The following is a 24554-nucleotide window of genomic DNA, read 5'->3' on the forward strand; positions in this document are numbered from 1 at the left end:
GTTTTTTTGTGGATTTTTTGTTGCATTTTTGTCATTTTTTTGATAACTTTTTTGTTGAATTTTTGTTTATTTTTTGTCGCTTCCTTGTTGCATTTTTATCGAATTTTGTAATTTTTGTCACTTTCTTGTTGCCTTTTTATCGATTTTTAACCACTTTTTTTTTGCATTTTTGTGGATTTTTTGTTGCATTTTTGTACATTTTTTATCACTTTTTTGTTGAATTTATTTTTTGTCACTTCCTTGTTGCATTTTTATCCATTTTTTTAACCACTTTTTTGTTGCATTTTTATCAATTTTTTGTAATTTTTGTCACTTTTCTTTAGCATTTGGTCGATTTTTTGGTCACTTTTTGATGCTTTTTTTTTTCATTTTTGTCCATTTTTTTTATCACTTTTTTGTTGAATTTTTGTTTATTTTTTGTCACTTTCTTGTTGCATTTTTATCAATTTTTAACCACTTTTTTTTTTGTGTGGATTTTTTGTTGCATTTTTGTTTAATTTTGTCACTTTTTTTTATCACTTTTTTGTTGAATTTTTGTTTATTTTTTGTCACTTCCTTGTTGCATTTTTAGCGATTTTTTGTCATTTTTGTCACTGTTTTTTTAGCATTTTGTCGATTTTTTTGTCACTTTTTTGATGCGTTGTTTGTTTGCGTTTTAATGCCATTTTTTCCAAGAAGCTTTTCGATTTGGGTAGAGCTGACGGTCTCGTGGCTGTGGTCGCCGGGGAGGAAGTCTTTAATCGGGCGACAGAGCGCAGAGTCCTGGTAAAGTCATTCCGACGCCGACACAGACGTTACCGTAAACCTCCGAGTGGAAGTGCAGACAGGTTGATTTTGTGCCGACAGCAGCAGAGTCTGTCCCGTGTCAGCGTTAAAGAATCCAGATCTGTCCCACTTTATTACGGCCCATAAAGACACGAAGCGGCTCAGCTGGTCCAGAGTTTCTGAGCAGGATTTTAGTATCTTTGGAAAAATAAATAACACTTTCTGCTCCAGTGCGTTTCTATTAAGGCTCCGAACAAAGATCTTTGATAAAACTCTAGACAGGACGTGGCCATAAGAATAAGAACCACTCATTTCCTTCATACTGTTTTGATCTGTCTTTAGTTATTTCATCACTCTGTAATAAATGTGACTCAGATAAAGTTTATTGTCACATTTTTGTTGAATTTTTGTCACTTTTTTGATGAATTTTTGTTGAATTTTAGTCTTTTTTTTGTTGAATTTTTGTCACTTTTTTGTTGAATTTTTGTTGATTTTTTTTCACTCTTTTGTTGATTTTTTGTCACTTTTTGATGAATTTTTGTCACTTTTCTGATGATTTTTTGTCACTTTTTTGATGAATTTTTGTCACTTTTTTGTTGAATTTTTGTCACAATTTTGTTGATTTTTTGTCATTTTTTGTTGAATTTTTGAATTTTTTTTGTTTATTTTTTGTCACTTTTTTGTTGAATTTTTGTCACATTTTTGTCACATTTTTGTCACATTTTTGTTGTATTTTTGTCACTTTTTTGTTGAATTTTTGTTGAATTTTTGTTGAATTTTTGTTGAATTTTTGTTGAATTTTTGTCACATTTTTGTTGAATTATTTTCACTTTTTTGTTGAATTTTTGTCACTTTTTGATGAATTTTTTTCAATTTTTTGATGAATTTTTTGTCACTTTTTTGTTGAATTTTTGTCACTTTTTTGTTGAATTTTTGTCACTTTTTTGTTGAATTTTTGACATTTTTTTGTTTCATTTTTGTCACATTTTTGTTTAATTTTTGTCACTTTTTTGTTGAATTTTTGTCACTTTTTTGTTGAATTTTTGTTGAATTTTTGTTGAATTTTTGTCACATTTTTGTTGAATTTTTTTCACTTTTTTGTTGAATTTTTGTCACTTTTTGATGAATTTTTTTCAATTTTTTGATGAATTTTTTGTCACTTTTTTGTTGAATTTTTGTCACTTTTTTGTTGAATTTTTGTCACTTTTTTGTTGAATTTTTGACTTTTTTTTGTTTAATTTTTGTCACATTTTTGTTTAATTTTTGTCACTTTTTTGTTGAATTTTTGTCACTTTTTTGTTGAATTTTTGTCACCGTAAGCACCACTGTAAGTACCAAGGACTTACCGGCCCGTAATGTAAAGTGTTACCAGCATCGGTATTCCAAAGTAAGTACTATGGAGTACTCATTTATGTGAGAAATATTACTATTTTCTGGGGGTATTTTTCGAACCCAGAAGACAAGACGTTTGGATTCAGTTAGCTCCGCCCCCTCTCTCTGCCCATGCATTATTAGCATTAAGAGAAAGATAAATATCATCAGGTGCAAAGTTCTTTCTCCTGACACTTGTGCTTTGTATACTTCAGTACTTTCCCTCACGTCTGACTGAGCCCTCTGTAGTTGAAGTACTCATGTCATGTTTGGCAGTAAAAGTATTGGAAGTACTTGTTCCTGTCATGTTTTCGCCTGAACCATAACAGACTTTGGCAGCTCGGTGTCGTCTGTGTCCCGGGGCGCTGTGTTTAAACGGATAATCCCCCCGGCTGATCCCGTCTGTCAGAGCGGGGGCAGGGGCGGGGGCAGGGGCGGGGTCAGGGGCGGGGTCAGGGGCGGGATCAGGGGCGGGGTCAGGGACGGGCTCAGGCAGGTCCCACACACGGGCCTTACGTAACAGCCGCCCCGTGCCCGTCTGTGCCCGGATACAAAGAGCCAAAACAAGGTGTTCCATCCCAGGTGTCTTTGGCTGGAACTCTCCACGTGACACAAAAACTGTCATGGAGCTCAGTTCTGTGACAAACATTTAGGCGTTTAGTTTGTGTGTAATTAACCCCTGAACTCCCACCTGAACAGAGCACATTTTCTCCAGTTTGGCTTTACCCCAATCCAAAAGCTTCTGGAAAAAAGGTGAGAAAATAGCAACAAAACTGAGACGAAAACAATGATGAAAATGTGACAAAAAAGTGAGAAAACATTGGCAAAAAAGTGATGAAAAATTGATGAAAAAGTGGCAAAAATGTCACAAGAAATTGACAAAAAATGGACGAAAAAAATAACAAAAATGTGACAAAATGTGACAAAAAAAATTACAAAAATGTGATAAAATTAGACAAAAAATGACAAAAAATTGACAAAAAAGTGAGAAAACATTGGCAAAAAAGTGATGAAAAATTGATGAAAAAGTGGCAAAAATGTCACAAAAATGTCACAAGAAATTGACAAAAAATGGACGAAAAAATGACAAAAATGTGACAAAAAAATGACAAAAAATAGATGAAAAAATGACATAAATGTAACAAAAAATTACCCAAAAAATGACAAAAATGTGACAAAATGTGACAAAAAAAGTACTAAAATGTGATAAAAATTAGACAAAAAATGACAAAAAATGACAAAAAATGGACAAAAAAATAACAAAAAATGACAAAAATGTGACAAAAAAAATGACAAAAAATTGATAAAAAGTTGACAAAAAATTGACAAAAAAGTTACAAAAATGAGTTGAATACCTCACAAAAAAATGATATAAAAAAAATCTGACGACAAGAGGAAGAAGATCCTCTCGGTTCAGGTGGGAGTTAAGGGGTTAAAGGAAGCACCACCGAATACGGAGTGAATGGTTTCATGTCACAAATAAAACCCCTTTCCTTTGATTTCGAAGTTCTCTTAAGCACAAATACTACACAAAGTAAAGAACAGATCCTCAGAGTGCAGTACTTGAGTAAATGTACTCAGTTACTGACTCCTCTGGGGCAGATTCAGGCTGTGGGTTAGAGTCTGATATAAGAGAAAACTCTCTGGTCAATCATCTGTAAATCCACATGCTCCGTTTCCCACACACATGAAAGCGCCGGCGTCTTTATGGAGGGCCCTTCGCCGCGGCCCGTCAGAGCGCTCGGTCTCGCTCGGTCTCGCTCAGTCTCGCTCTTTAACACCTGTCGTCTGTAAGAACCGTCTGAAACTCCGGCGTTTTCAGGATAAACTCACAGCTGGAGCTCAGGAGAGACTGTGGAGCCGCAGCTGTTTTCTCCCGTCAATAAAGCTCCTGTGTTTGAGTAAAAAAGACCTTTTCTCTGTTCGACCATGTGCTGATGTAGTTTCCTCATGCAGAACCCGGTGCTCAAATTGCCTTCACTTGAAAGCGAGTCTGCCTCGTAATGAGCAGAAGTGGAGACACTGCAGGTGAATAAGGAAAAAATGATAATTCAGAGATAATGATTTGAATCTCCTGCTGTGGATCCCGGACATGAATATGAGACACAAATGTATCACAAGTTTTCTGTCATTTCATCTTTTCATGTCAATATCAGGCGTTTTATGCAGAAAAACAGACAAAATGGTGGATTTTTTTAGCGACAAAATCTAAAGTAAGACCCAGGTTTAAGTGTGTGGTTTTATTTTGTTCATATAGTAGTTACAAAGATTCGCTCCATGGGACTTTTTGACAAAATGCGTTAAAAAAAATAATCTAATTTCTCCTCAAAGCTCCAGAAATCAGGCAGGAATGAACCTCTTAACCCCCACCTGGACCGAGCACATTCTCTCCAGTTTGGCTTTACCTGAATCTAAAACCTTGAGGAGAAACTGCATCGAAACAGCAGCGAAAACGAGAATGAAAAAGCGTCAAAAAAACACTGACAATGTAACAAAAGTTATGATCAGTTCTTGGCTTTCAAATGAGGCACTGGCCTATAGGCTGTAAGCTTCAGTTGAGACGCTTTTAGATTTGGGTAAAATCAAACTGGAGAGAATGTGCTCGGTTAAACTCTTACCACCCGCCTAAACCGAATGTGTAACACCTCATTTGAAAGCTAAGACCCACAAAACTGATCTTTTTCCTCACGTTGTTGCTGTGTTGTGTCACCTTTTTTTATGTTGTTTTTTTGGTCACATTTTTGCTGAATTTTTCTCACATTTTTTTGTTGATTTTTTGTCATTTTTTTGTTGAATTTTTGTCACTTTTTGTTGAATTTTTGTCACATTTTTGTTGAATTTTTGTCACTTTTTTGTTGAATTTTTGTCATTTTTTTGTTGAATTTTTGTCACTTTTTTGTTGAATTTTTGTCACTTTTTTGTTGAATTTTTGTCACTTTTTTGTTGAATTTTTGTCATTTTTTTGTTTAATTTTTGTCACTTTTTTGTTGAATTTTTGTCATTTTTTTGTTGAATTTTTGTCATTTTTTTGTTGAATTTTTGTCATTTTTTTGTTGAATTTTTGTCACTTTTTTGTTGAATTTTTGTCATTTTTTTGTTGAATTTTTGTCATTTTTCTGTTGAATTTTTTTCATTTTTTTGTTGAATTTTTGTCACATTTTTGTTGAATTTTTGTCACTTTTTTGTTGAATTTTTGTCACTTTTTGGTTGAGTTTTTGTCACATTTTTGTTGAATTTTTGTCACTTTTTTGTTGAATTTTTGTCATTTTTTTGTTGAATTTTTGTCATTTTTTTGTTGATTTTTTGTCACTTTTTGGTTGAATTTTTGTCACATTTTTGTTGAATTTTTGTCACATTTTTGTTGAATTTTTGTCACTTTTTTGTTGAATTTTTGTCACTTTTTGGTTGAGTTTTTGTCACATTTTTGTTGAATTTTTGTCACTTTTTTGTTGAATTTTTGTCATTTTTTTGTTGAATTTTTGTCATTTTTTTGTTGAATTTTTGTCACTTTTTGGTTGAGTTTTTGTCGCATTTTTTTGTTGTTTTTGTCACTTTTTTGTTGCGTTTACATCCTTGTTTTCTTCTCATTTTTTGTGGCTGTTTTGGTGCTTCTTTCCCCAAGAAGCTTTTTGATTGGGGTAAAGCCAAACTGGAGAAAATGGGCTCCGTTCAGGTGGGAGTTCAGAGGTTAAAGCGGGGTCAGAGTTCACATGTCTAACCTGGACCGAGCACATTCTCTGCAGTTTGGCTTTACCTGAATCTAAAATTGAAAGTGCCCTTGTGAAAGTGGCCTCAGCGTTGGGAGCCGGTGACAGAGACGTGTTTGTTCCTGCACTTGGACCCGTGTGGTGGAAGCGGCGGCGCGTGCTGGCGTTTGCTCAGCTGCGGCGTTTCGCTCCCGTGTGTTCGTGACCGCACTGACCCCGAACAAACACTTCAGGGACAAAAACACTTCAGTCCGAGCAGGAGCGCTGAGTGTGCGGCGAGGGAGGGCAGGGAGTGAGCGGGTCCACCCACACTCGTCACAGAGCCAGAGGAGGCCACGGAGTTACCACAGTGTTACTCAAGAGAGGGTAAAACATATGACCTGAATTCATACTCAAGTAAAAGTAAAAAGTACAAAATGTTACTTGAGTACTCTGAGTAACTGAGTAAAAGTCTGATTTATGTTTCATAAAGGATGAGAAACAAAAATAATGTGAAAATCCTAATGTTTCCAAAGAAAATACCATAAAAATGTATTATGTGTTTGTAACTTCATACTCACAGTGGCACAAGTATTTTTTTTTAATCATGTAAGAGCAAAGATACTTCATTAACACTGAAAGAAGCAGTAAAAATACTGAATGACATCACTAATCTGTACAAGTGCAGTTTCTTGAAAAGGTTACTTGACTTGTACTTGAGTAAATGTAATGTTTTTGCTCAATGATTGTTGACTGTAAATATATTTTAAAAAATATTCAAAATTCAACAAAAAAGTGACAAAAATTCAACAAAAATGTGACAAAAATGTGACAAAAAAATGACAAAAATTCTACAAAAATGTGACAAAAATTCAACAGAAATGTGACAAAAATGTAACAAAAATTCAACAAAAACGTGACAAAAATTCAACAAAAATATGACAAAAATTCAACAAAAAATTGACAAAAATTCTACAAAAATGTGACAAACATTCCACAAAAATTCAACAAAAATGTGACAAAAATTCAACAAAAATTCAACAAAAACGTGACAAAAATTCAACAAAAATATGACAAAAAATCAACAAAAAATTGACAAAAATTCTACAAAAAATTGACAAAAATTCTACAAAAATGTGACAAAAATGTGACAAAAATTCAACAAAAATGTGACAAAAGTTCAACAAAAATGTGACAAAAATTCGACAAAAAAATGTCAAAAATTCAACAAAAATGTGACAAAAATTCAACAAAAATGTGACAAAAATGTGACAAAAATTCAACAAAAATGTGACAAAAACTCAATAAAAAAATACAGAAATTCAACAAAAATGTGACAAAAACTCAAAAATATACATTTATTGCTTTTAGTTAAAGTGCATCAGCAAACCCATGAAGAGCAAAGGCAATCGCTGTAAAAAAAAACTGCAAAAAAGATTTTTAAACATCCATAAACACTGATAAAAACCAGCCCCACATTCAGCCCATTCACAGTCCCAGATCACATAAGTTCATTAACATGGCTGCGCAATCTCCTCTTACGAAGCCTGTTCCTTAAAAGGGCGGAAAATCGGGGGAAGTCCCGCCCCCCCACAGAGCTCCAGAGCCTGTCAATCAAAGATTTAAACTTCAGCTTGTTATTTCCGTTGCACAAGAACCAGCGTGGGTAAAACATGGCCTCCCCCAGTGTGGTCACATGTCACATCAGAGCTTTTCGAGAAGAAGAGAAACTCTTTGGAGCCAGGATTTTAAAGGAACAGTCCACCGTTCTTCCAGACCGAGATCTGTTCTTACCTGAGCTTAGACGAGTTGATCCGTACCTGTCTGGTCTTTGTGACTTCACCCCCGTTTGGAGCCATAGGAACACACTGGGAGAGGCCAAATGCTAACCACATCTTTGGACGTTTTGTGTGACTGAGGGCACGCATGAAGACCAGACAGGCACACATCAACTCGTCTAAGCTATTTAAACAAGGTCCAAAGTCACTTTTGGAGTCGCCCGTGGCCACCAGGGGGCGGCATTACAGCGGCATCATCTCCATGAGGACCAAAGAGAAGGGCTTTCTGCTCCACTACATTTCTATAAAAGCTCCAAAGTCAAAAGTCCATTTGTCCTTGTGTTTGGTTTAATAATGCGCACTCGGCACAGTAGATGGCGCTGTGCAGATGTCACTGCCACTGACTGGGACGAGGAAGAGGGTTTGTCCCCGTCGTGTTGCCGTACAGAGAGAAATTCAGGCACATTGTCTTTGGCCAAAATTCAATAGAAAGTCTATGGGAAGCTGACAAAATGCTTTTCCCCCACTGTACGTCCAGCATTTGAGTGTCTGCGTTTCACCCTCGTCTCGTCTGCGTTTGACCCTCGTCTGGCCTGCTCTTTGGCCCTAGTCTGGCCCTCGTCTGGCCTGCTCTTTGGTCTGAGTCTGGCCCTCGTCTGGCCTGCTCTTTGGTCTGAGTCTGGCCCTCGTCTGGCCTGCTCCTTGGTCTGAGTCTGGCCCTCGTCTGGCCTGCTCTTTGGTCTGAGTCTGGCCCTCGTCTGGCCTGCTCCTTGGTCTGAGTCTGGCCCTCGTCTGGCCTGCTCTTTGGTCTGAGTCTGGCCCTCGTCTGGCCTGCTCCTTGGTCTGAGTCTGGCCCTCGTCTGGCCTGCTCTTTGGCCCTCGTCTGGCCCTCGTCTGGCCTGCTCCTTGGCCGACTGACCGCGGCTGGTTTCTCTTTAAACGCCCCGGTGGGAGCCGCCTGTCGTCGCCTCGTCTCTGCCTCCCGCTGCGGTTGGGGTAAAGCAGCTGTTCTCTCACCTCTGCTGAAGCTTTTAACACAGTCTGGACCTCAGCGGCCTCAGCGTTTCCCCGTCTGGGCCACTCGCAGACCGGACTGGGCTCTGAGTGATTTGGGAGGCGTGAGTGGGCGGTGACGGGGCCACAGGGAGCGCGGCCGGCGGGACGGGAGGAAGTTCGGCTTCTGTTCCACGCTTGACCCGAGTCTGGCCCAGAACTGAACCGGAGTGACTTCACAGGGAGCGATCCGGCACATGAGGCTCAGAAACAGTGACTTTAGTTTAACCTCTGAACTCCCACCTGAACGGATCCCATTTTCTCCAGTTTGGCTTTACCCAAATCAAAAAGCTTCTTGGGGAAAAAAGCACCAAAACAGAAAGAGAACAAAAAGAAAACAAGGATGTAAACGCAACAAAAAAGTGACAAAAATTCAACAAAAATGTGACAAAAATTCAATTAAAAAATGACAAAAATTCAACAAAAATGTGACAAAAAATCAACAAAAATGTGACAAAAATTTAACTAAAATGTGACAAAAATTCAACAAAAAATCAACAAAAATTCAATTAAAAAATGACAAAAATTCAACAAAAAATCAACAAAAAATCAACAAAAAAATCAACAAAAAAATCAACAAAAATGTGTCAAAAATGTGTCAAAAATGTGTCAAAAATGTGTCAAAAATGTGTCAAAAATTCAACAAAAATGTGACAAAAATGCAACAAAAAATGACCAAAAAAATCAACAAAAATTCAACAAAAATGTGTCAAAAATGTGTCAAAAATTCAACAAAAAATGACAAAAAAATCAACATAAATTCAACAAAAATGTGACAAAAACTTTTTAAAAAAATGTGACAAAAATTCAACAAAAATATGACAAAAATTCTACAAAAATTCAACAAAAATTCTACAAAAATGTTGCAAAAATGAAAAACATGCTAAAGGTGACACAACACAGCAACAACGCGAGGAAAAAGATCAGTTTTGTGGGTCTTAGCTTTCAAATGTCGGGTGGTAACAGGTTAACTTATACACGTGAAGTATCAAAGTCAAAGTAACTCCTGATCTGCTCCTGCGGTGGCTCTTCGCTCACAGCCGCACTGAACGTGTCCAAACTCGACGCTCCCCTTTGTGTTCGTCCCGTGTGAAGGCGCATTAAACCCGTCGCCGTGGTTACGCGTGGAGGCGAACGCGGATTATTACGAGCCGGAGTCCATTGTGAAGAGGCGGCGGCGGCGACAGACGTGGCCCGGGGCGAAGGAGCGGCTCCTTCAGAGACAAACACAGGGTTTACTCCGGCGCGTTATCGTTCCCTCCGGCGACTCCATTACAGCTGTGATTACGGAGCAGACACGCGGCGCTCAGTCACGCTGTGGCCGCGGCGACACGCGTGTTAGAGCTGACAGTAAACACGCAACCAGGCTTATACTGTAGACTTTACATTGTACCTAACAGTGTGTAATAACTTCATGGGTTACATGCAAAATGGAGTATTGTGTATTTGTATTTTGGAGTTACATAACGTGGTAAGAGATAAAACCCGAACTTTAACCCCACATGCCCAAACCCAGAGCCTTAAGGGCGTAGAAATAAAAAGGAGAAGTGTCATTCGATCCTTATGCATGCGGACAGTTCAATTAGCTCAATGTATTTTCCCTATAGCCATTAGCATTAGCCACCAAACATCTCAAATCATACACTGCAAAAAGTGGATTCTAAGCAAGTAAAAAATGTCTTACTTTAAGAAATAAGTTCTTATTTTTTCCTTAAAAAGTAATAATGTTTTGTGGAGCAAAGTTTTCTTGAGAAAAAAAATCTTGTTTTAGGAAATAAAATCGAGCCATTTCTTGTTCAGATATATTGGCTAAAAACATGATATTTTTTCTTGTAACAAGAAAGAAACACTTTTTGAATCTTCTTCAGCTTTAGACAAAGAATATTTGTTCTTATTTTAAGAAAAAATAAGATCACAACAACTCCTAATTTAAGAACTGATTCTCACAGACAGATTAATACAATCCATTCTTTAAAGTGGGCGGCTCGGTGGCACAGCGGTTAGAGCCTCCACTTCACAGCTCGAAGGTCCTGGCTTCGATTCCCACCAGGACGGGGCCTTTCTGTGTGGAGCATGTTCTCCCCGTGTCTGCCACTAAAAACATGTACAATAGGTGAATCCTCCAGCAGGTGATTCTGACCATCTGGCTCCACATCATGGAGGCGGGTCTCCGGGCAATACTTTCCTTAAATATTAGTATTTATTAAGAACATTTTGCTCAAAAATATGTGTAATTTAGAACATTTTACTTAAATCAAGCAACATTTAAGTAAAATATCCACAATTTTTCACTAAATAAGAATGTTTTCCTTAAATTATTCAATTTTCTGAGGACATTTTGCTTAATTCTAGCTATTTATTTGCTTAAATTTAGTGTTTCTTTCTTGTTTCATGATGAGAAAAATATTCTAGAAATAAGAATTCTTAGCAAGAAAAAAATGCTGACCCCATTGGCAGAATTTTTTCCTTAAAACAAGACAAAATGTCTTATTTTAAGTTTTTTTTTCTTCTTGTTTTTAGTAGGGCACTTTTTGCAGTGTAAACGATTGAGATGTTTTCAGCTTCATCCATCCGTCCATTTTCTTCCGCTTGATCCGGGGCCGGGTCGCGGGGGCAGCAGACTCAGCAGAGATGCCCAGACTTCCCGATCCACACACACCTCCTCCAGCTGTTCTGGGGGGGACCTGAGGCCACACCAGGCCAGCTCGGAGTCACAGTCCCTCCATCGTGTCCCGGGTCTTCCACGAGGCCTCTTCCCAATAGGACATGCCTGGAGCCGCGGGAGCTGTCATTCATACATGTACAGAGCTTTGGATCATTCACTTCAGATATAATTTAGCGTCTAAAAGTGTCGTCTGAGCTAGAAGCTAAATGCTAAATCCTGTATAGTTTCTGCTTTTCATGGGTCGGATTCACAGACACACATCTAATAGACATTACACGTAATCTTGTGATATGTACATGATAGAAAACTACAAAAAATATATAAATATCATGAAACGTGTCATACTTGGCCAGGGCCGGACTGGGACTGAGAAACAGCCCTGGACTCTGGTCAGCCTGGCCCAAATCAGCGTAAATGTGACACTTCCACAAATACACATGTTAACCTCTTACAAGCCTTAACCGAGAGCATTTTCTCCAGTTCGGCTTTACCCAAATCTAAAAGCTTCTTGACTGGAGAGAAACGCTGTAACGCCTCATTTGAAAGCTCAAATCTAGAAAAGTGATGGCAGCTTTTTGTCACGTTGTCGCTGCATTTTTGTCATGTTTTTGTTGCTTTTTCATTACTTTTTTTTTTTTTTTTACAAAAAAATGACAAAAAATCTATAAAAATGTAACAAAAAATCAATAAAAATGTGACAAAAAATCAATAAAAATGTGACAAAAAATCAACAAAAATGTGACAAAAATTCAACAAAAAAATGACAAAAATTCAATAAAAATGTGAAAAAAATTCAACAAAAAAGTGACAAAAATTCAACAAAAATATGACAAAAAACCAACAAAAATGTGACAAAAAATCAATAAAAATGTGACAAAAAATCAATAAAAATGTGACAAAAATTCAACAAAAAAATGACAAAAAATTCAACAAAAATGTGACAAAAATTCAACAAAAAAATGACAAAAAATGCAACAAAAATGTGACAAAAATTCAATAAAAATGTGAAAAAAATTCAACAAAAAAGTGACAAAAATTCAACAAAAATGTGACAAAAAATCAACAAAAATGTGACAAAAATTCAACAAAAAAAGACAAAAAACTCAACAAAAATGTGACAAAAATTTTATAAAAAGTGACAAAAATTCAACAAAAATATGACAAAAATTCAGTGTGATGGTAGCTTTTTGTCACGTTGTCGCTGCATTTTTTTCATGTTATTGTTGTTTTTTCATCGCTTTGTTGCCACTTTTTTCCTCACATTTTGTTGTGTTTTTGTCACTTTTTTGTTGCTTTTCCAACACATTTTTGTTTTTGAATGCTTTTCTTTTAAGCTTTTTGATTTGGGTAAAGCTCGCACTGCAAAAAGTGTTTAACTAGATCTGTATAAACATCTCAATTTGAGCATAATAATCCAAATTATAGCTGTTTTGACTAGTTAAATTGTTGTTGGGCATTTGTCCTGGATTATTTCACTTGTTCTGAGATGTTTCTGACTCGTTTCGATACATTTCGTCCATATTTCAGGTCATTTTCTTTGCCAATGGGGTAAGAAAATTGGTCTTATCTCATTGGCAATTTTACTTTCTTATTTCAAGCGAGATTTACCCTAGAACTGGTCTGAAATGTCCTCAAACAAGCAAAGGAAACTTGGTCCGATCAGGAAAAGTGTCTGAATGAGTGAAAACCGCTCAAAACAAGATACATTTCCTCAATTCAGGTCATTTAAGACAATGCTCTTCCAGAATGGACATAAGGCCAGTCCGCCCCTGTACTTGGCCGTTCACTTTACCGTGTACTCTGTCGTTAGCGGCCGTTAGCATTACTATGAGGTTACACTGAGCTGCAAGAACAAAATGAAGTAATTTTTGCCTTGTAGCCGTGGAAACGTCTTGTCACTGATCACATGTCCGTGGTATGATATGTCAAAGTTCACGGTCTTCATTGAGGCTCCTCTGTGTCCCAGAGCTGCGTGTTCGGGGAGAACCACACCACCATCCAGTGCACGACGCCGTCTCTGGCCAAGCTGTCTCTGCAGCCGCCGCTCGTCACCAAAGTCTCCTTCATCCTGGACGGGTTCAGCACCGGCCAGTGGGACCTGGTCTACGTGGAGGACCCGCTGTTCCAGGACCCCAAGCTCACGTCCAAAGACAACAAGAGCGTCGTGGAGCTGAAGGTGAGACTGAGCTTTAAACTTGACTCCAAAGTAGGGTTTAAAAAAAAGAGAGATTTCACAAAACTAAATCGATTCTAAAAGTGGTATCGAAGCAGGTATTTGAGGGGGTATCGATACTTGTGCAGTCCCTTCTCCTGATCCTGCCAGAGTGGAGCAGGACGGGATCTGTGACGGCGTCCCAAACTTAAACTACTGCCAAACCCTCAAGCAAGATGTGGGTGAAGACAAAGCAACAAGATCTGTTTTCAACTAAAAAGTCCAGTGAATAGTTTATACTGGTGATACATAGTTTAACCTCTTAACTCCCACCTGAACATGTTTTCTCCTCCAAATTCTCCAAATCTAAAAGCTTCTTCAAAATGGCGACAAAAAACGAGAAGAAAATGAAGATGTAAATTGACAAAAGTGACAAAAATCCAGCAAAAAAAGACAAAAGTTCAGCAAAAAAAAAGACAAAAATCCAGCAAAAAAATTGCAAAAATCCAGCAGAAAAAAGGCAAAAGTTCAGCAAAAAAATGACAAAAATCCAGCAAAAAAATGACAAAAATCCAGCAAAAAAATGGCAAAAATCCAGCAAAAAAATGACAAAAGTTCAGCAAAAAAATGACAAAAATCCAGCAAAAAAATTGCAAAAATCCAGCAAAAAGGGACAAAAATCCATCCAAAAAAATGACAAAAATCCAGCAAAAAAATGACAAAAGTTCAGCAAAAAAATGACAAAAATCCAGCAAAAAAATTGCAAAAATCCAGCAGAAAAAAGGCAAAAGTTCAGCAAAAAAATGACAAAAATCCAGCAAAAAAATGACAAAAATCCAGCAAAAAAATGGCAAAAATCCAGCAAAAAAATGACAAAAGTTCAGCAAAAAAATGACAAAAATCCAGCAAAAAAATGGCAAAAATCCAGCAAAAAGGGACAAAAATCCATCCAAAAAAATGGCAAAAATCCAGCAAAAAAATGACAAAAGTTCAGCAAAAAAATGACAAAAATCCAGCAAAAAAATGACAAAAATCCAGCAAAAAAAATGACAAAAATCCAGCAAAAAAATGGCAAAAATCCAGCAAAAAAATGACAAAAATCCAGCAAAAAAATGGCAAAAAAGTGACAAAATCCAGCATAAAATTACACAAATCCAGAAAAAAAGACAAAAATCCAGAAAAAAATGGCAAAAATCCAGCAAAAAATTTACAAAAATCCAGAAAAAAATGGCAAAAATCCAGCAAAAAATGGAAAAAATCCAGCAAAAAAATTGAAAAAATCCAGCATAAAATTACACAAATCCAGCAAAAATGTGACAAAAATACATAAAAAAAGAACAAAAAAAAGGAACAAAAATGCCATTAAAAAAGTGACAACAATGGCAAAAAGGAGAGAATGCATGTGGTTTTGGCGGGTGGTAAGAGGTTCAATATTTGACTAATGTTGTAAAACATATAATTAGAGTTAGACTTTTTTACAATGATTTTTGAAGAACATGATCAAACCAAATGAACTTCTACACTGTTGAGTGTCTGTCATGTAGATAAAACAGCGCAGACTTTGTTTTTTGTGAAAGTCGGCTGTAACCGTCAGCTCCACTTCTGTGTTTCCAAACCTCTGACTTGAGCCAAACAAAGACTGAATGTTTTTGAAAGTCTTTGAAGTCTGTATTTGTGACACTTCGTTAACAGACCACTTCCTTAATGTTCTGATATTGTTCTGATATTGTTCTGATATTGTTGAGGAGGTTTTGTGAGCTTTTCATTCTCCGAGGCCGCGGGGGTGAAGGTCACACAGACAGGAAGTAATCGGGCACAAACAGGAAGCGGACGGCGTTTCCCAGAGTTCATCAGTGCGCCCTTCATTCACACCATTGTTCTGTCCGCGGCCCCCGAGGGACGAGCCACAGTCCTACAGGCCCGGGCTCAGTTTTTAGTCTTCAATCTGGATGAATGTAAATGTTTTTCTCTTCTCCACCTGCACAGACCGACCAGGACATGAGCGTCTCTGGGTAAGATGGGAATCCTGGGCTTGTTTTGGACAGTTCTGCTAAATTTGACAGATTTGAGTCAGTTCAGTCGCCAAAATTCATTATTATAACTCTCTGTACTGTGGCAAACAAAAAATCTTAATATTCTCCTCAGTCTCCTCAGTCCGTTCTGTTTCCCCCTCTGTCCTCGGCTGTGCTGCCTGTTTGTTTTGGCTCAGATCAGTCTAAACTCGCGCTTCACGGGAGAACGACAACACATCACACACAATTAGCATCACGCGCTAAAAACAGCTAACAGTCGCTAACAGTCGCTAACAGCCTGGGAACCGACCAGGCCTGAGAACAGAGAGAGAACATCTGCACAGAAGCACAACTCATACAAGCAAATATTCTCCAGTTCAGGTCTAAATCAGGCCCAAATCTAAAAGTTTCTCGACTGGAGCTCACACCTCATTTGAAAGCTAAGACCTACGAAGTGGTTCAAAGATTTTTCCTTCCCTTCTTCGTTGTATTTTTGATGCTTTTTTGTTGCCTTTTGTTTTCAACTAAACAGTCCAGTCCCCGAGTTTTAGGGCAGAAACTGACCAGTTCAAGTCAGTGAATAGTTTATACTGTTGATACATAGTTTAACCTCTTAACTCCCACCTGAACATGTTTTCTCTTGTTCTCCAAATTCTCCAAATCTAAAAGCTTCTTCAAAATGGCGAAGAAAGAGGATGTAAATTGACAAAAATGACAAAAATCCAGCAAAAAAAAGACAAAAATCCAGCAAAAAAGTGACAAAAGAGCAGCAAAAAAGGGACAAAAAAGTGACAAAAATCCAGCAAAAAAAGACAAAAATCCAGCAAAAAAATGACAAAAATCCAGCAAAAAAATGACAAAAATCCAGCAAAAAAATAACAAAAAAAGTAACAAAAGCGCCATTTAAAAGTGACAAAAACACATAAGGGAATAAAAAGTGACGACAATGGCAAAGAGGAGAGACCTTCACCTCTGCGGCCTCTGCGAATGAAAAGCTCACAAAACCTCCTCCTCAACAATATCAGAACATTAAGGAAATGGTCTGTTGATGAAGCCCCGCCTTAACCAAGCAAATATTCTCTAGTTCAGCAAAACAAAACTAAACTGAGACGAAAACAATGATGGAAATGTGACAAAGAAGTGAGAAAACATTGACAAAAAATGTGACGAAAAATTGATGAAAAATGACCAAAAAAATGACCAAAAAAATGACAAAAATGTGATTAAAAAAATGACAAAAATGTGATTAAAAAAAATGACAAAAATGTGAGAAAATGTGACCAAAAAATAACAAAAAAAATTGGTGAAAAATGTACGAAAAAATGACAAAAATTTGACAAAAATATTGTATAATTTCAAGTGAAAAACCATTTGTCTGATTTCAAAGTGGGTTTTATGTTTGTTCCATCAGCATTTGTATCTTTATCTTAGATTAGTCCAAACAGATTCAAATCCAACATAAAGAACCTTTATTCAAGCAATTTTAAGTCATTTATGTGACAAAAATGTGACAGAAGGGAAGAAGAAGAAGAAGGGAGAAAACATTGACAAAAATGTGACAAAATGTGATAAAAATTGATGAAAAATTGACGAAAAAATGACAAAAAAAATGACAAAAATGTGACAAAAATGTGAGAAAATGTGACATAAAACTACAAAAATGTGATTAAAAAAATTGATGAAAAAAAGACGAAAAAATTACAAAAAAAAATACAAAAAATTGACAAAAATATGACATAAATTTGATGAAAAAATGACAAAATGCGACAAAAATATTGTATAATTTCAAGTGAAAAACTATTTGTCTGATTTCAAAGTGGGTTTTTTGCTTGTTCCATCAGCATTTGTATCTTTATCTTAGATTAGTCTAAACAGACTAGAATCCAACACAAAGAACCTTTATTCAAGCAATTTTAAGTCATTTATCTCATTTAAGATGGCCATTTTTCCAGTGTAGTGCTTTACTCTGGCCTAAAACTGGCGGCTTCGGCCCTCGGTCTTTTAAAAAAAAAACTGTCCCTCCGTTAAGAGAACTTGCCCACCCCTGGTCTACATAATTCTTAAAAAACTCTGACGTCCAGGACAAACCTTAGGGTCTCTTCAGCTCTGACAGGAGACGTAACAGCAGGTCTAGAACCAGGACTGAGGGAGTTCTCGCCGTGCAGAGAGCGGGACATTCCTCGGGGTCAGAGTGGATTTGCAGATTCTCCACGGACGCTGCACCTGTTCCTCTCCGAGTCCAGCTCTCAGCGCCGCTTCGTTCTGCCGCATTTCACTTCCTTTAAACCCGCGGGTTATTTACGCCGCACACGCATGATCCGCACCGAAGAAACGTGTTCATTTAACGATCGTTTTACAGCGGGATTCGCCGCCGTAAACGCTGAAATCTGACTAAACTGTTGTGTAATTTAGCTTCAGTGTGATTTCTCTGACTTTTTGACACAGGGCCTCATTTCCTCGTTATCCAGAGTGTTGCTGATTTCTGGAGATTTTTTTTTTTTTTGTAATTCATGCAGTTCTTATGTTTGAAGAGTTTCGTGGCGCTAGGCTAGTGCTAGGCTAGTGCATGTCTATGGTATCAGCTAGCCTGGCTAACCATATAAATGGCTGTGTCCATAGAATCATTTAAAAGACGTTATATTTGAGCAGCATCAGCTTCGTGTTTGTATAAGCTACGCAGCGGCGGAGTGATCTGCGAGAAAATAGTCCCTCAAAATGTGATGCAAGGTCAGTTATATTCCAAACATGACTCTATGGACAAAAACATGTGACAAAAATGGGACAATAAAAAGACCAAAAAATGACATTAAAAATTGACAAAAAAATTGACAAAAAACAACAAAAAACAACAAAAAATGACAAAAAAAATGACCAAAAAATGACAAAAAAATGGACAAAAAACGACAAAAAATGACAAAAAATGACAAAAAAAATGACTAAAAAATGACTAAAAAATGACTAAAAATACCAAAAAATGACATTAAAAATGTGACAAAAAATGATCAAAAAATAAAAAAATATTTAAAAAAAAATTGACAAAAATGTGACAAAAAGGACCAAAAAATTACATTAAAAAATGAAAAAAAAGTGACCAAAAAATTAAAAAAAAATGGATAAAAAATGTGACAAAAAATTACAAAAAAAATTACAAAAAAATGTGACAAAAATTGACAAAAAAATACAAAAACATTTACAAAAAATGACCCAAAAACAAATGACAAAAATGAGTTTGAAACCCCCCCAAAAAAAGATGGAAAACAATCTGATGACGTGAGGAAAAAAGATTCATTTACATGAGTTTTGTAGATCTTCGCTTTCAAATGAGGCGTTACACAGGCCTACAGGATTTGGGTAAAGCTGAACTGGAGAAAATGCTCTCGGTTCAGGCGGGAGTTAAGAGGTTAAATACAGTTTAGACAGAAAGGTTAAAGGGCTGTATAAGTTGTTGTGGTCAGGTCAGTTATATTCCAAACATGATTCTATGGACATTTCTATGGTTAGTCTGGTGTTATGCAGGCTAGCTGATACAGATATAGAAATGCACTAGCCTTGCACTAGCCTAGCATCACAACTCTTCAAATATAAGAAAAAATATCTCCAGAAATCAGCAACACACTGGATAACTATAGGAAATGATGTTGAAAATCCTGAAATATCCCTTTAAACCATTGCTTCATATTGTCTTCTGTCCCTGTGTGTAAGTGTGAGCCTCTCGTCTTCCCCTCAGGGCGACCGGATGGACACCGAGGCCATAAAGTGCCAGGTCCTCACTGTGTCCAACCACAGCTGCGAGACTCTGACCCTCGTGGGCAACACCCTGGAGTGCACCGTCCCCACGGAGCTGCATCAGAGGGAGCTGCAGGTCCAGGTGAGAGACGTTCAGTTCAGGACCGTCCCTGATCAGGCCATGTTCTTTGTTCACAATGTCCACCTGAATCTACACAGAAGCTACTTTATTTTCTGCTTTCAATAATGATTCATTCATTTGGACCGGCTGGTTTAATCCAATTGAATTCAGAGACGAGACTTCGGAGACAAAATAAAAGGTCCATGTTCACAACTGCGTCGATGGTTCCCAACCTGTTGTGTCTTGCGGACCCCCTGGACCTTCTAGTGGCGTCTCTGTGCCCCAAACCTCAGTTTATTTCAAAAGCAATCACTTAAAAGCACTTTATTAGTTAAGCCCTTACCTCCCACCTGAAACGAGCACATTTTCTCCAGTTTGGCTTTACCCCAATCCAAAAGCTTCTGGAAAAAAGCAGTGAAAAAGCAACAAAACTGAGGCGAAAACAATGATGGAAATGTGACAAAGAAGTGAGAAAACATTGACAAAAAAGTGACGAAAAATTGATGAAAAAATGACAAAAATTGACAAAAAAATGACAAAAATGTGACCAAAAAATGACAAAAATTGATAAAAAAATTACAAAAAAATTACAAAAATGTGACCAAAAAATGACAAAAAAATGACAAAAAAAATTACAAAAATGTGACCAAAAAATGACAAAAAAATGACAAAAAATGGATAAAAAATTTACAAAAAAACGACAAAAATGTGATACAAAATTGATGAAAAAATGACAAAAATGTGATAAAAAATTGACAAAAAAAATGACCAAAAAGTTACAAAAATGAGTTGAATACCCAACAAAAAAAGATGAAAAATTGATGAAAAAATGACAAAAATGTGACAAAAATATGACAAAAAATATCAAAAAAGTTACAAAAATGAGTTGAATACCCAACAAAAAAATTATGGAAAAAAAAATGTGATGACGTGAGGAAAAAGATCCTCTCGGTTCAGGCGGGAGTTAAGAGGTTAAAAGACAATGTTGCGTTCAAAATAAACCGAACATTCTCCCAAAGGTGAACATTTTACTGCATAGTAGCGTCTTTCCTTTCAAAATAATGTTTAGTCCCCCCTTTTTTTTTTCTCAATCTGAAATAGTTGCCAGTACCCCCTGTCCGGTCCTCGAGTTCCCCCTGCCCGGTCCTCGAGTACCTCTTGCCCGGTCCTCGAGTACCCCCTGCCCGGTCCTCGAGTACCCCCTGCCCGGTCCTCGGGTTCCCTCTGCCCGGTCCTCGAGTACCCCCTGCCCGGTCCTCGAGTACCTCCTGCCCGGTCCTCGAGTTCCCCCTGCCCGGTCCTCGAGTTCCCTCTGCCCGGTCCTCGAGTTCCCCCTGCCCGGTCCTCGAGTACCTCCTGCCCGGTCCTCGAGTTCCCCCTGCCCGGTCCTCGAGTTCCCTCTGCCCGGTCCTCGAGTTCCCTCTGCCCGGTCCTCGAGTTCCCTCTGCGCGGTCCTCGAGTTCCCTCTGCCCGGTCCTCGAGTACCCCCTGCCCGGTCCTCGAGTTCCCTCTGCCCGGTCCTCGAGTTCCCTCTGCCCGGTCCTCGAGTTCCCTCTGCGCGGTCCTCGAGTTCCCTCTGCCCGGTCCTCGAGTTCCCTCTGCGCGGTCCTCGAGTTCCCTCTGCCCGGTCCTCGAGTACCCCCTGCCCGGTCCTCGAGTTCCCTCTGCCCGGTCCTCGAGTTCCCTCTGCCCGGTCCTCGAGTACCCCCTGCCCGGTCCTCGAGTTCCCTCTGCCCGGTCCTCGAGTTCCCTCTGCCCGGTCCTCGAGTACCCCCTGCCCGGTCCTCGAGTTCCCCCTGCCCGGTCCTCCAGTTCCCTCTGCCCGGTCCTCGAGTACCCCCTGCCCGGTCCTCGAGTTCCCCCTGCCCGGTCCTCCAGTTCCCTCTGCCCGGTCCTCGAGTTCCCTCTGCCCGGTCCTCGAGTTCCCTCTGCGCGGTCCTCGAGTTCCCTCTGCCCGGTCCTCGAGTTCCCTCTGCCCGGTCCTCGAGTTCCCTCTGCGCGGTCCTCGAGTTCCCTCTGCCCGGTCCTCGAGTACCCCCTGCCCGGTCCTCGAGTTCCCTCTGCCCGGTCCTCGAGTTCCCTCTGCCCGGTCCTCGAGTACCCCCTGCCCGGTCCTCGAGTTCCCTCTGCCCGGTCCTCGAGTTCCCTCTGCCCGGTCCTCGAGTACCCCCTGCCCGGTCCTCGAGTTCCCCCTGCCCGGTCCTCCAGTTCCCTCTGCCCGGTCCTCGAGCACCTCCTGCCCGGTCCTCGAGCACCTCCTGCCCGGTCCTCGAGTTCCCTCTGACACGCAGACGAAGCATAAACGCTGTTTTAAAGCTGCCGTACCTGAATTCTCCCGTTTCAAGCCTTGACAGTCCGAGGCAGTTGAGTCAAATCTCTGCCGCTCAAACTCGTTTCTAGCTCTCACAGTCCGTCCTTGTTCACGTGAGGTCGTTAGGTCGGACTGAGACTGTGATGAGAAGTGAACTGGGCAGACCTTAGAGAAAACACTGCTCTGGTTCAGATTCTTAAATGCACTGGACACAACAGACTCAGATGTCGAGACAAAGACTTTCCTCTTCTACATTATGTCATGTAGCCAAAAAAGATAGAACCTTTTTACCTTCTTCAAAAGAGGCACAAATAACCTTTGATTTCAAACAAAGATTGTCCTCAATCATCCATCAATGATATCAGAATAAGAATCATTACAGACATTTTAGTGACATTTTCTATCAATTGGCTTGTTGCACGGTGTGGCTATGCTAGTTCCTCTGACCTGAAGGTGTGAGCGCCTGGACTTCCTGTCTGTTTTCTTTTCCTGGAATAATAATCATATTTTCCAAAGATTATGTTGTGGGCGGTGAGTTCCCGGTCGATGATCATTTACTGTGTTCAAATCATGAAGTTCAGATCAGAGACGCCTGTGATCATGAAGGATTGATAGTTTGTCTTGAAGCTAAAGGTTAACATGCTATAAAAATATATATAAAGGCACTATTTCAAGTTGTGTAATGCATTAACCGCTTAACTCCCACCTGAACCGAGCACATTTTCTCGACGAAAGCAATGACGGAAAAGTGGCAAAAATGTCACAAAAATGTCACAAGAAATTGACGAAAAATGACAAAAATGTGACAAAATGTGATAAAAATGTGATAAAAATGTGACAAAAAAATGGCAAAAATGTGACAAGAAAATGACAAAAATGTGATTAAAAAAGGGACAAAAAAGGGACAAGAAATTGATGAAAAAGTGGCAAAAATGTCACAAAAATGTCACAAGAAATTGACGAAAAATGACAAAAATGTGATAAAAATGTGATAAAAATTTGACAAAAAAATGGCAAAAATGTGACAAAAAACAAAACAAAAATGTGATAAAAAATTGACGAAAAAATGAAAAAAAAAAAAAATGTGACCAAAAAATGAAAAAAAAGTGACAAAAATGATGAAAAAAAAAATCTGATGACTTAGCTTAGCCTTTAGCTTCAAGACAAACTCACTGATCCTTACAAACATAAACGTCTCCTCTATGGAAATATTTCTACCAGGAACTCACTGGTCTAAGCTAATCTTAATGGAAATGAATACGAACCGGAAGTACAAGCGCCCACAGCTTCAGCTCAGAGGAACTAGCGTAGCCACATTGTGCAACAAACCTATTCCCTTTTATCGCTATTGTAACAAGTCTTTCAATCACCAACAGCGACATATTCTCACACGACAAACAGACACTTAAATATGTCATAAACATCCTAAGAGTGCCAGTTATTTCCCAAGCTCTTCCTCAAACTCTCAGATGTTACATAAACAAGTCCTTCGCTCCAGATCCGTTTATTAAATCGGCCCGGTCTTTACGCTTTGGCAAGATAACAGCGGAACATCAAACCCAGTGAAATGAGGCGCGTCTATCTCCGCCACATCAGCCCGTCTGCAGCGACCGCGTATCACCACCAGAGGCAGCAGCGCGCTCTATCAGACGCCGCATCTGCCCTGAGGATATTAGACTCAGCGTTCCGCTCCATAACGGACGCCTTATCGTAACCGGGGCTTATGAAGGAGATCTGGAACATCAGCCCCACTGATATCACGGCCTGTTGAAAGGGAACGGGATGTAAAAGGATGAGATGGAGTCGTGTTTGTGGTGATGTGTGGTGATAATCGGGTGTTCCGCTCGCTCGCTCCTCAGTGGCGTCAGGCCGACTCCATCCGCGACCTGGGCAAAGTGACGCTGGCCCAGGACCAGGACTTCACGGGGCTCATCGTGGGCTGCGTGTGTGTGTCGCTGCTGCTGCTGGGGCTGGGCTCGCTGCTGCTGTGGAGGAGGAACAAGCACATCGACGGTCAGTACTGCTACCACTACTACGACTACTGCAACAAGTACTAATACTGACGCTTTGGGACTTCATGATGTACAAGCAAAGAGTAGCTCCACATTAAAGATGACAGAGGCTTAAAGGGAGCGCCTGAAAGTACTTTAATTCCATTAATTCCCAATGGTAAATATGGATGCAGTACACGTTTTGGCCACCAGTGTCAAATCGGGGGCGCTGTTTCACTCCTTAGCATCGACTTTCCCGTTTTTCCTACTTTTATTGCAAAGGTTGTTGACGTCAATAAAGATACATGTTAAAAAAGCTGTGAAAAAAGCAACAAAACTGAGACGAAAACAATGACGGAAATGTGACAAAAAAGTGAGAAAACATTGACAAAAGAGTGAGGAAAAATGGATGAAAAAGAGGCAAAAATGTCACAAGAAATTGACAAAAAATGTGCGAAAAAATGACCAAAAAATGTGACAAAAAATTACAAAAATATGACAAAAATGTGACAAAGAAATGACAAAAAATTGATAAAAAAATGACAAAAAAATACAAACATATGACATAAATTTGACAAAAAAATGTACTTTAATCCATTAATTCCCAATGGTAAATATGGATGCAGCACACGTTTTGGCCACCAGTGTCAAATTGGGGGCGCTGTTTCACTCCTTAGCATCGACTTTCCCATTTTTCCTACTTTTATTGCAAAGGTTGTTGACGTCAATAAAGATACATGTTAAAAAAGCTGGAAAAAAGCAACAAAACTGAGACGAAAACAATGATGGAAATGTGACAAAAAAGTGAGAAAACATTGACAAAAAAGTGAGGAAAAATGGATGAAAAAGAGGCAAAAATGTCACAAGAAATTGACAAAAAATGTGCGAAAAAATGACAAAAAAATGTGACAAAAAATTACAAA

The 24554-nt window shown here is 38.8% G+C and overlaps 1 protein-coding gene across 1 annotated transcript in view; it reads left to right on the forward strand.

Moving 5' to 3' along the window:
- met (MET proto-oncogene, receptor tyrosine kinase) overlaps positions 1-24554 on the forward strand; it is a 131513-nt gene that overhangs the window by 86898 nt on the left and 20061 nt on the right. Inside the window, exons 12-14 of the mRNA XM_079560402.1 lie at positions 13285-13494; positions 19210-19350; positions 23500-23653. Of these exons, the coding sequence (XP_079416528.1) occupies positions 13285-13494; positions 19210-19350; positions 23500-23653 (505 nt within the window). The remainder of the gene's footprint in view (positions 1-13284; positions 13495-19209; positions 19351-23499; positions 23654-24554) is intronic.

Source organism: Gobius niger (assembly GCF_951799975.1).
Source record: "Gobius niger genome assembly, chromosome: 7".
Classification (NCBI taxonomy): domain Eukaryota; kingdom Metazoa; phylum Chordata; class Actinopteri; order Gobiiformes; family Gobiidae; genus Gobius; species Gobius niger.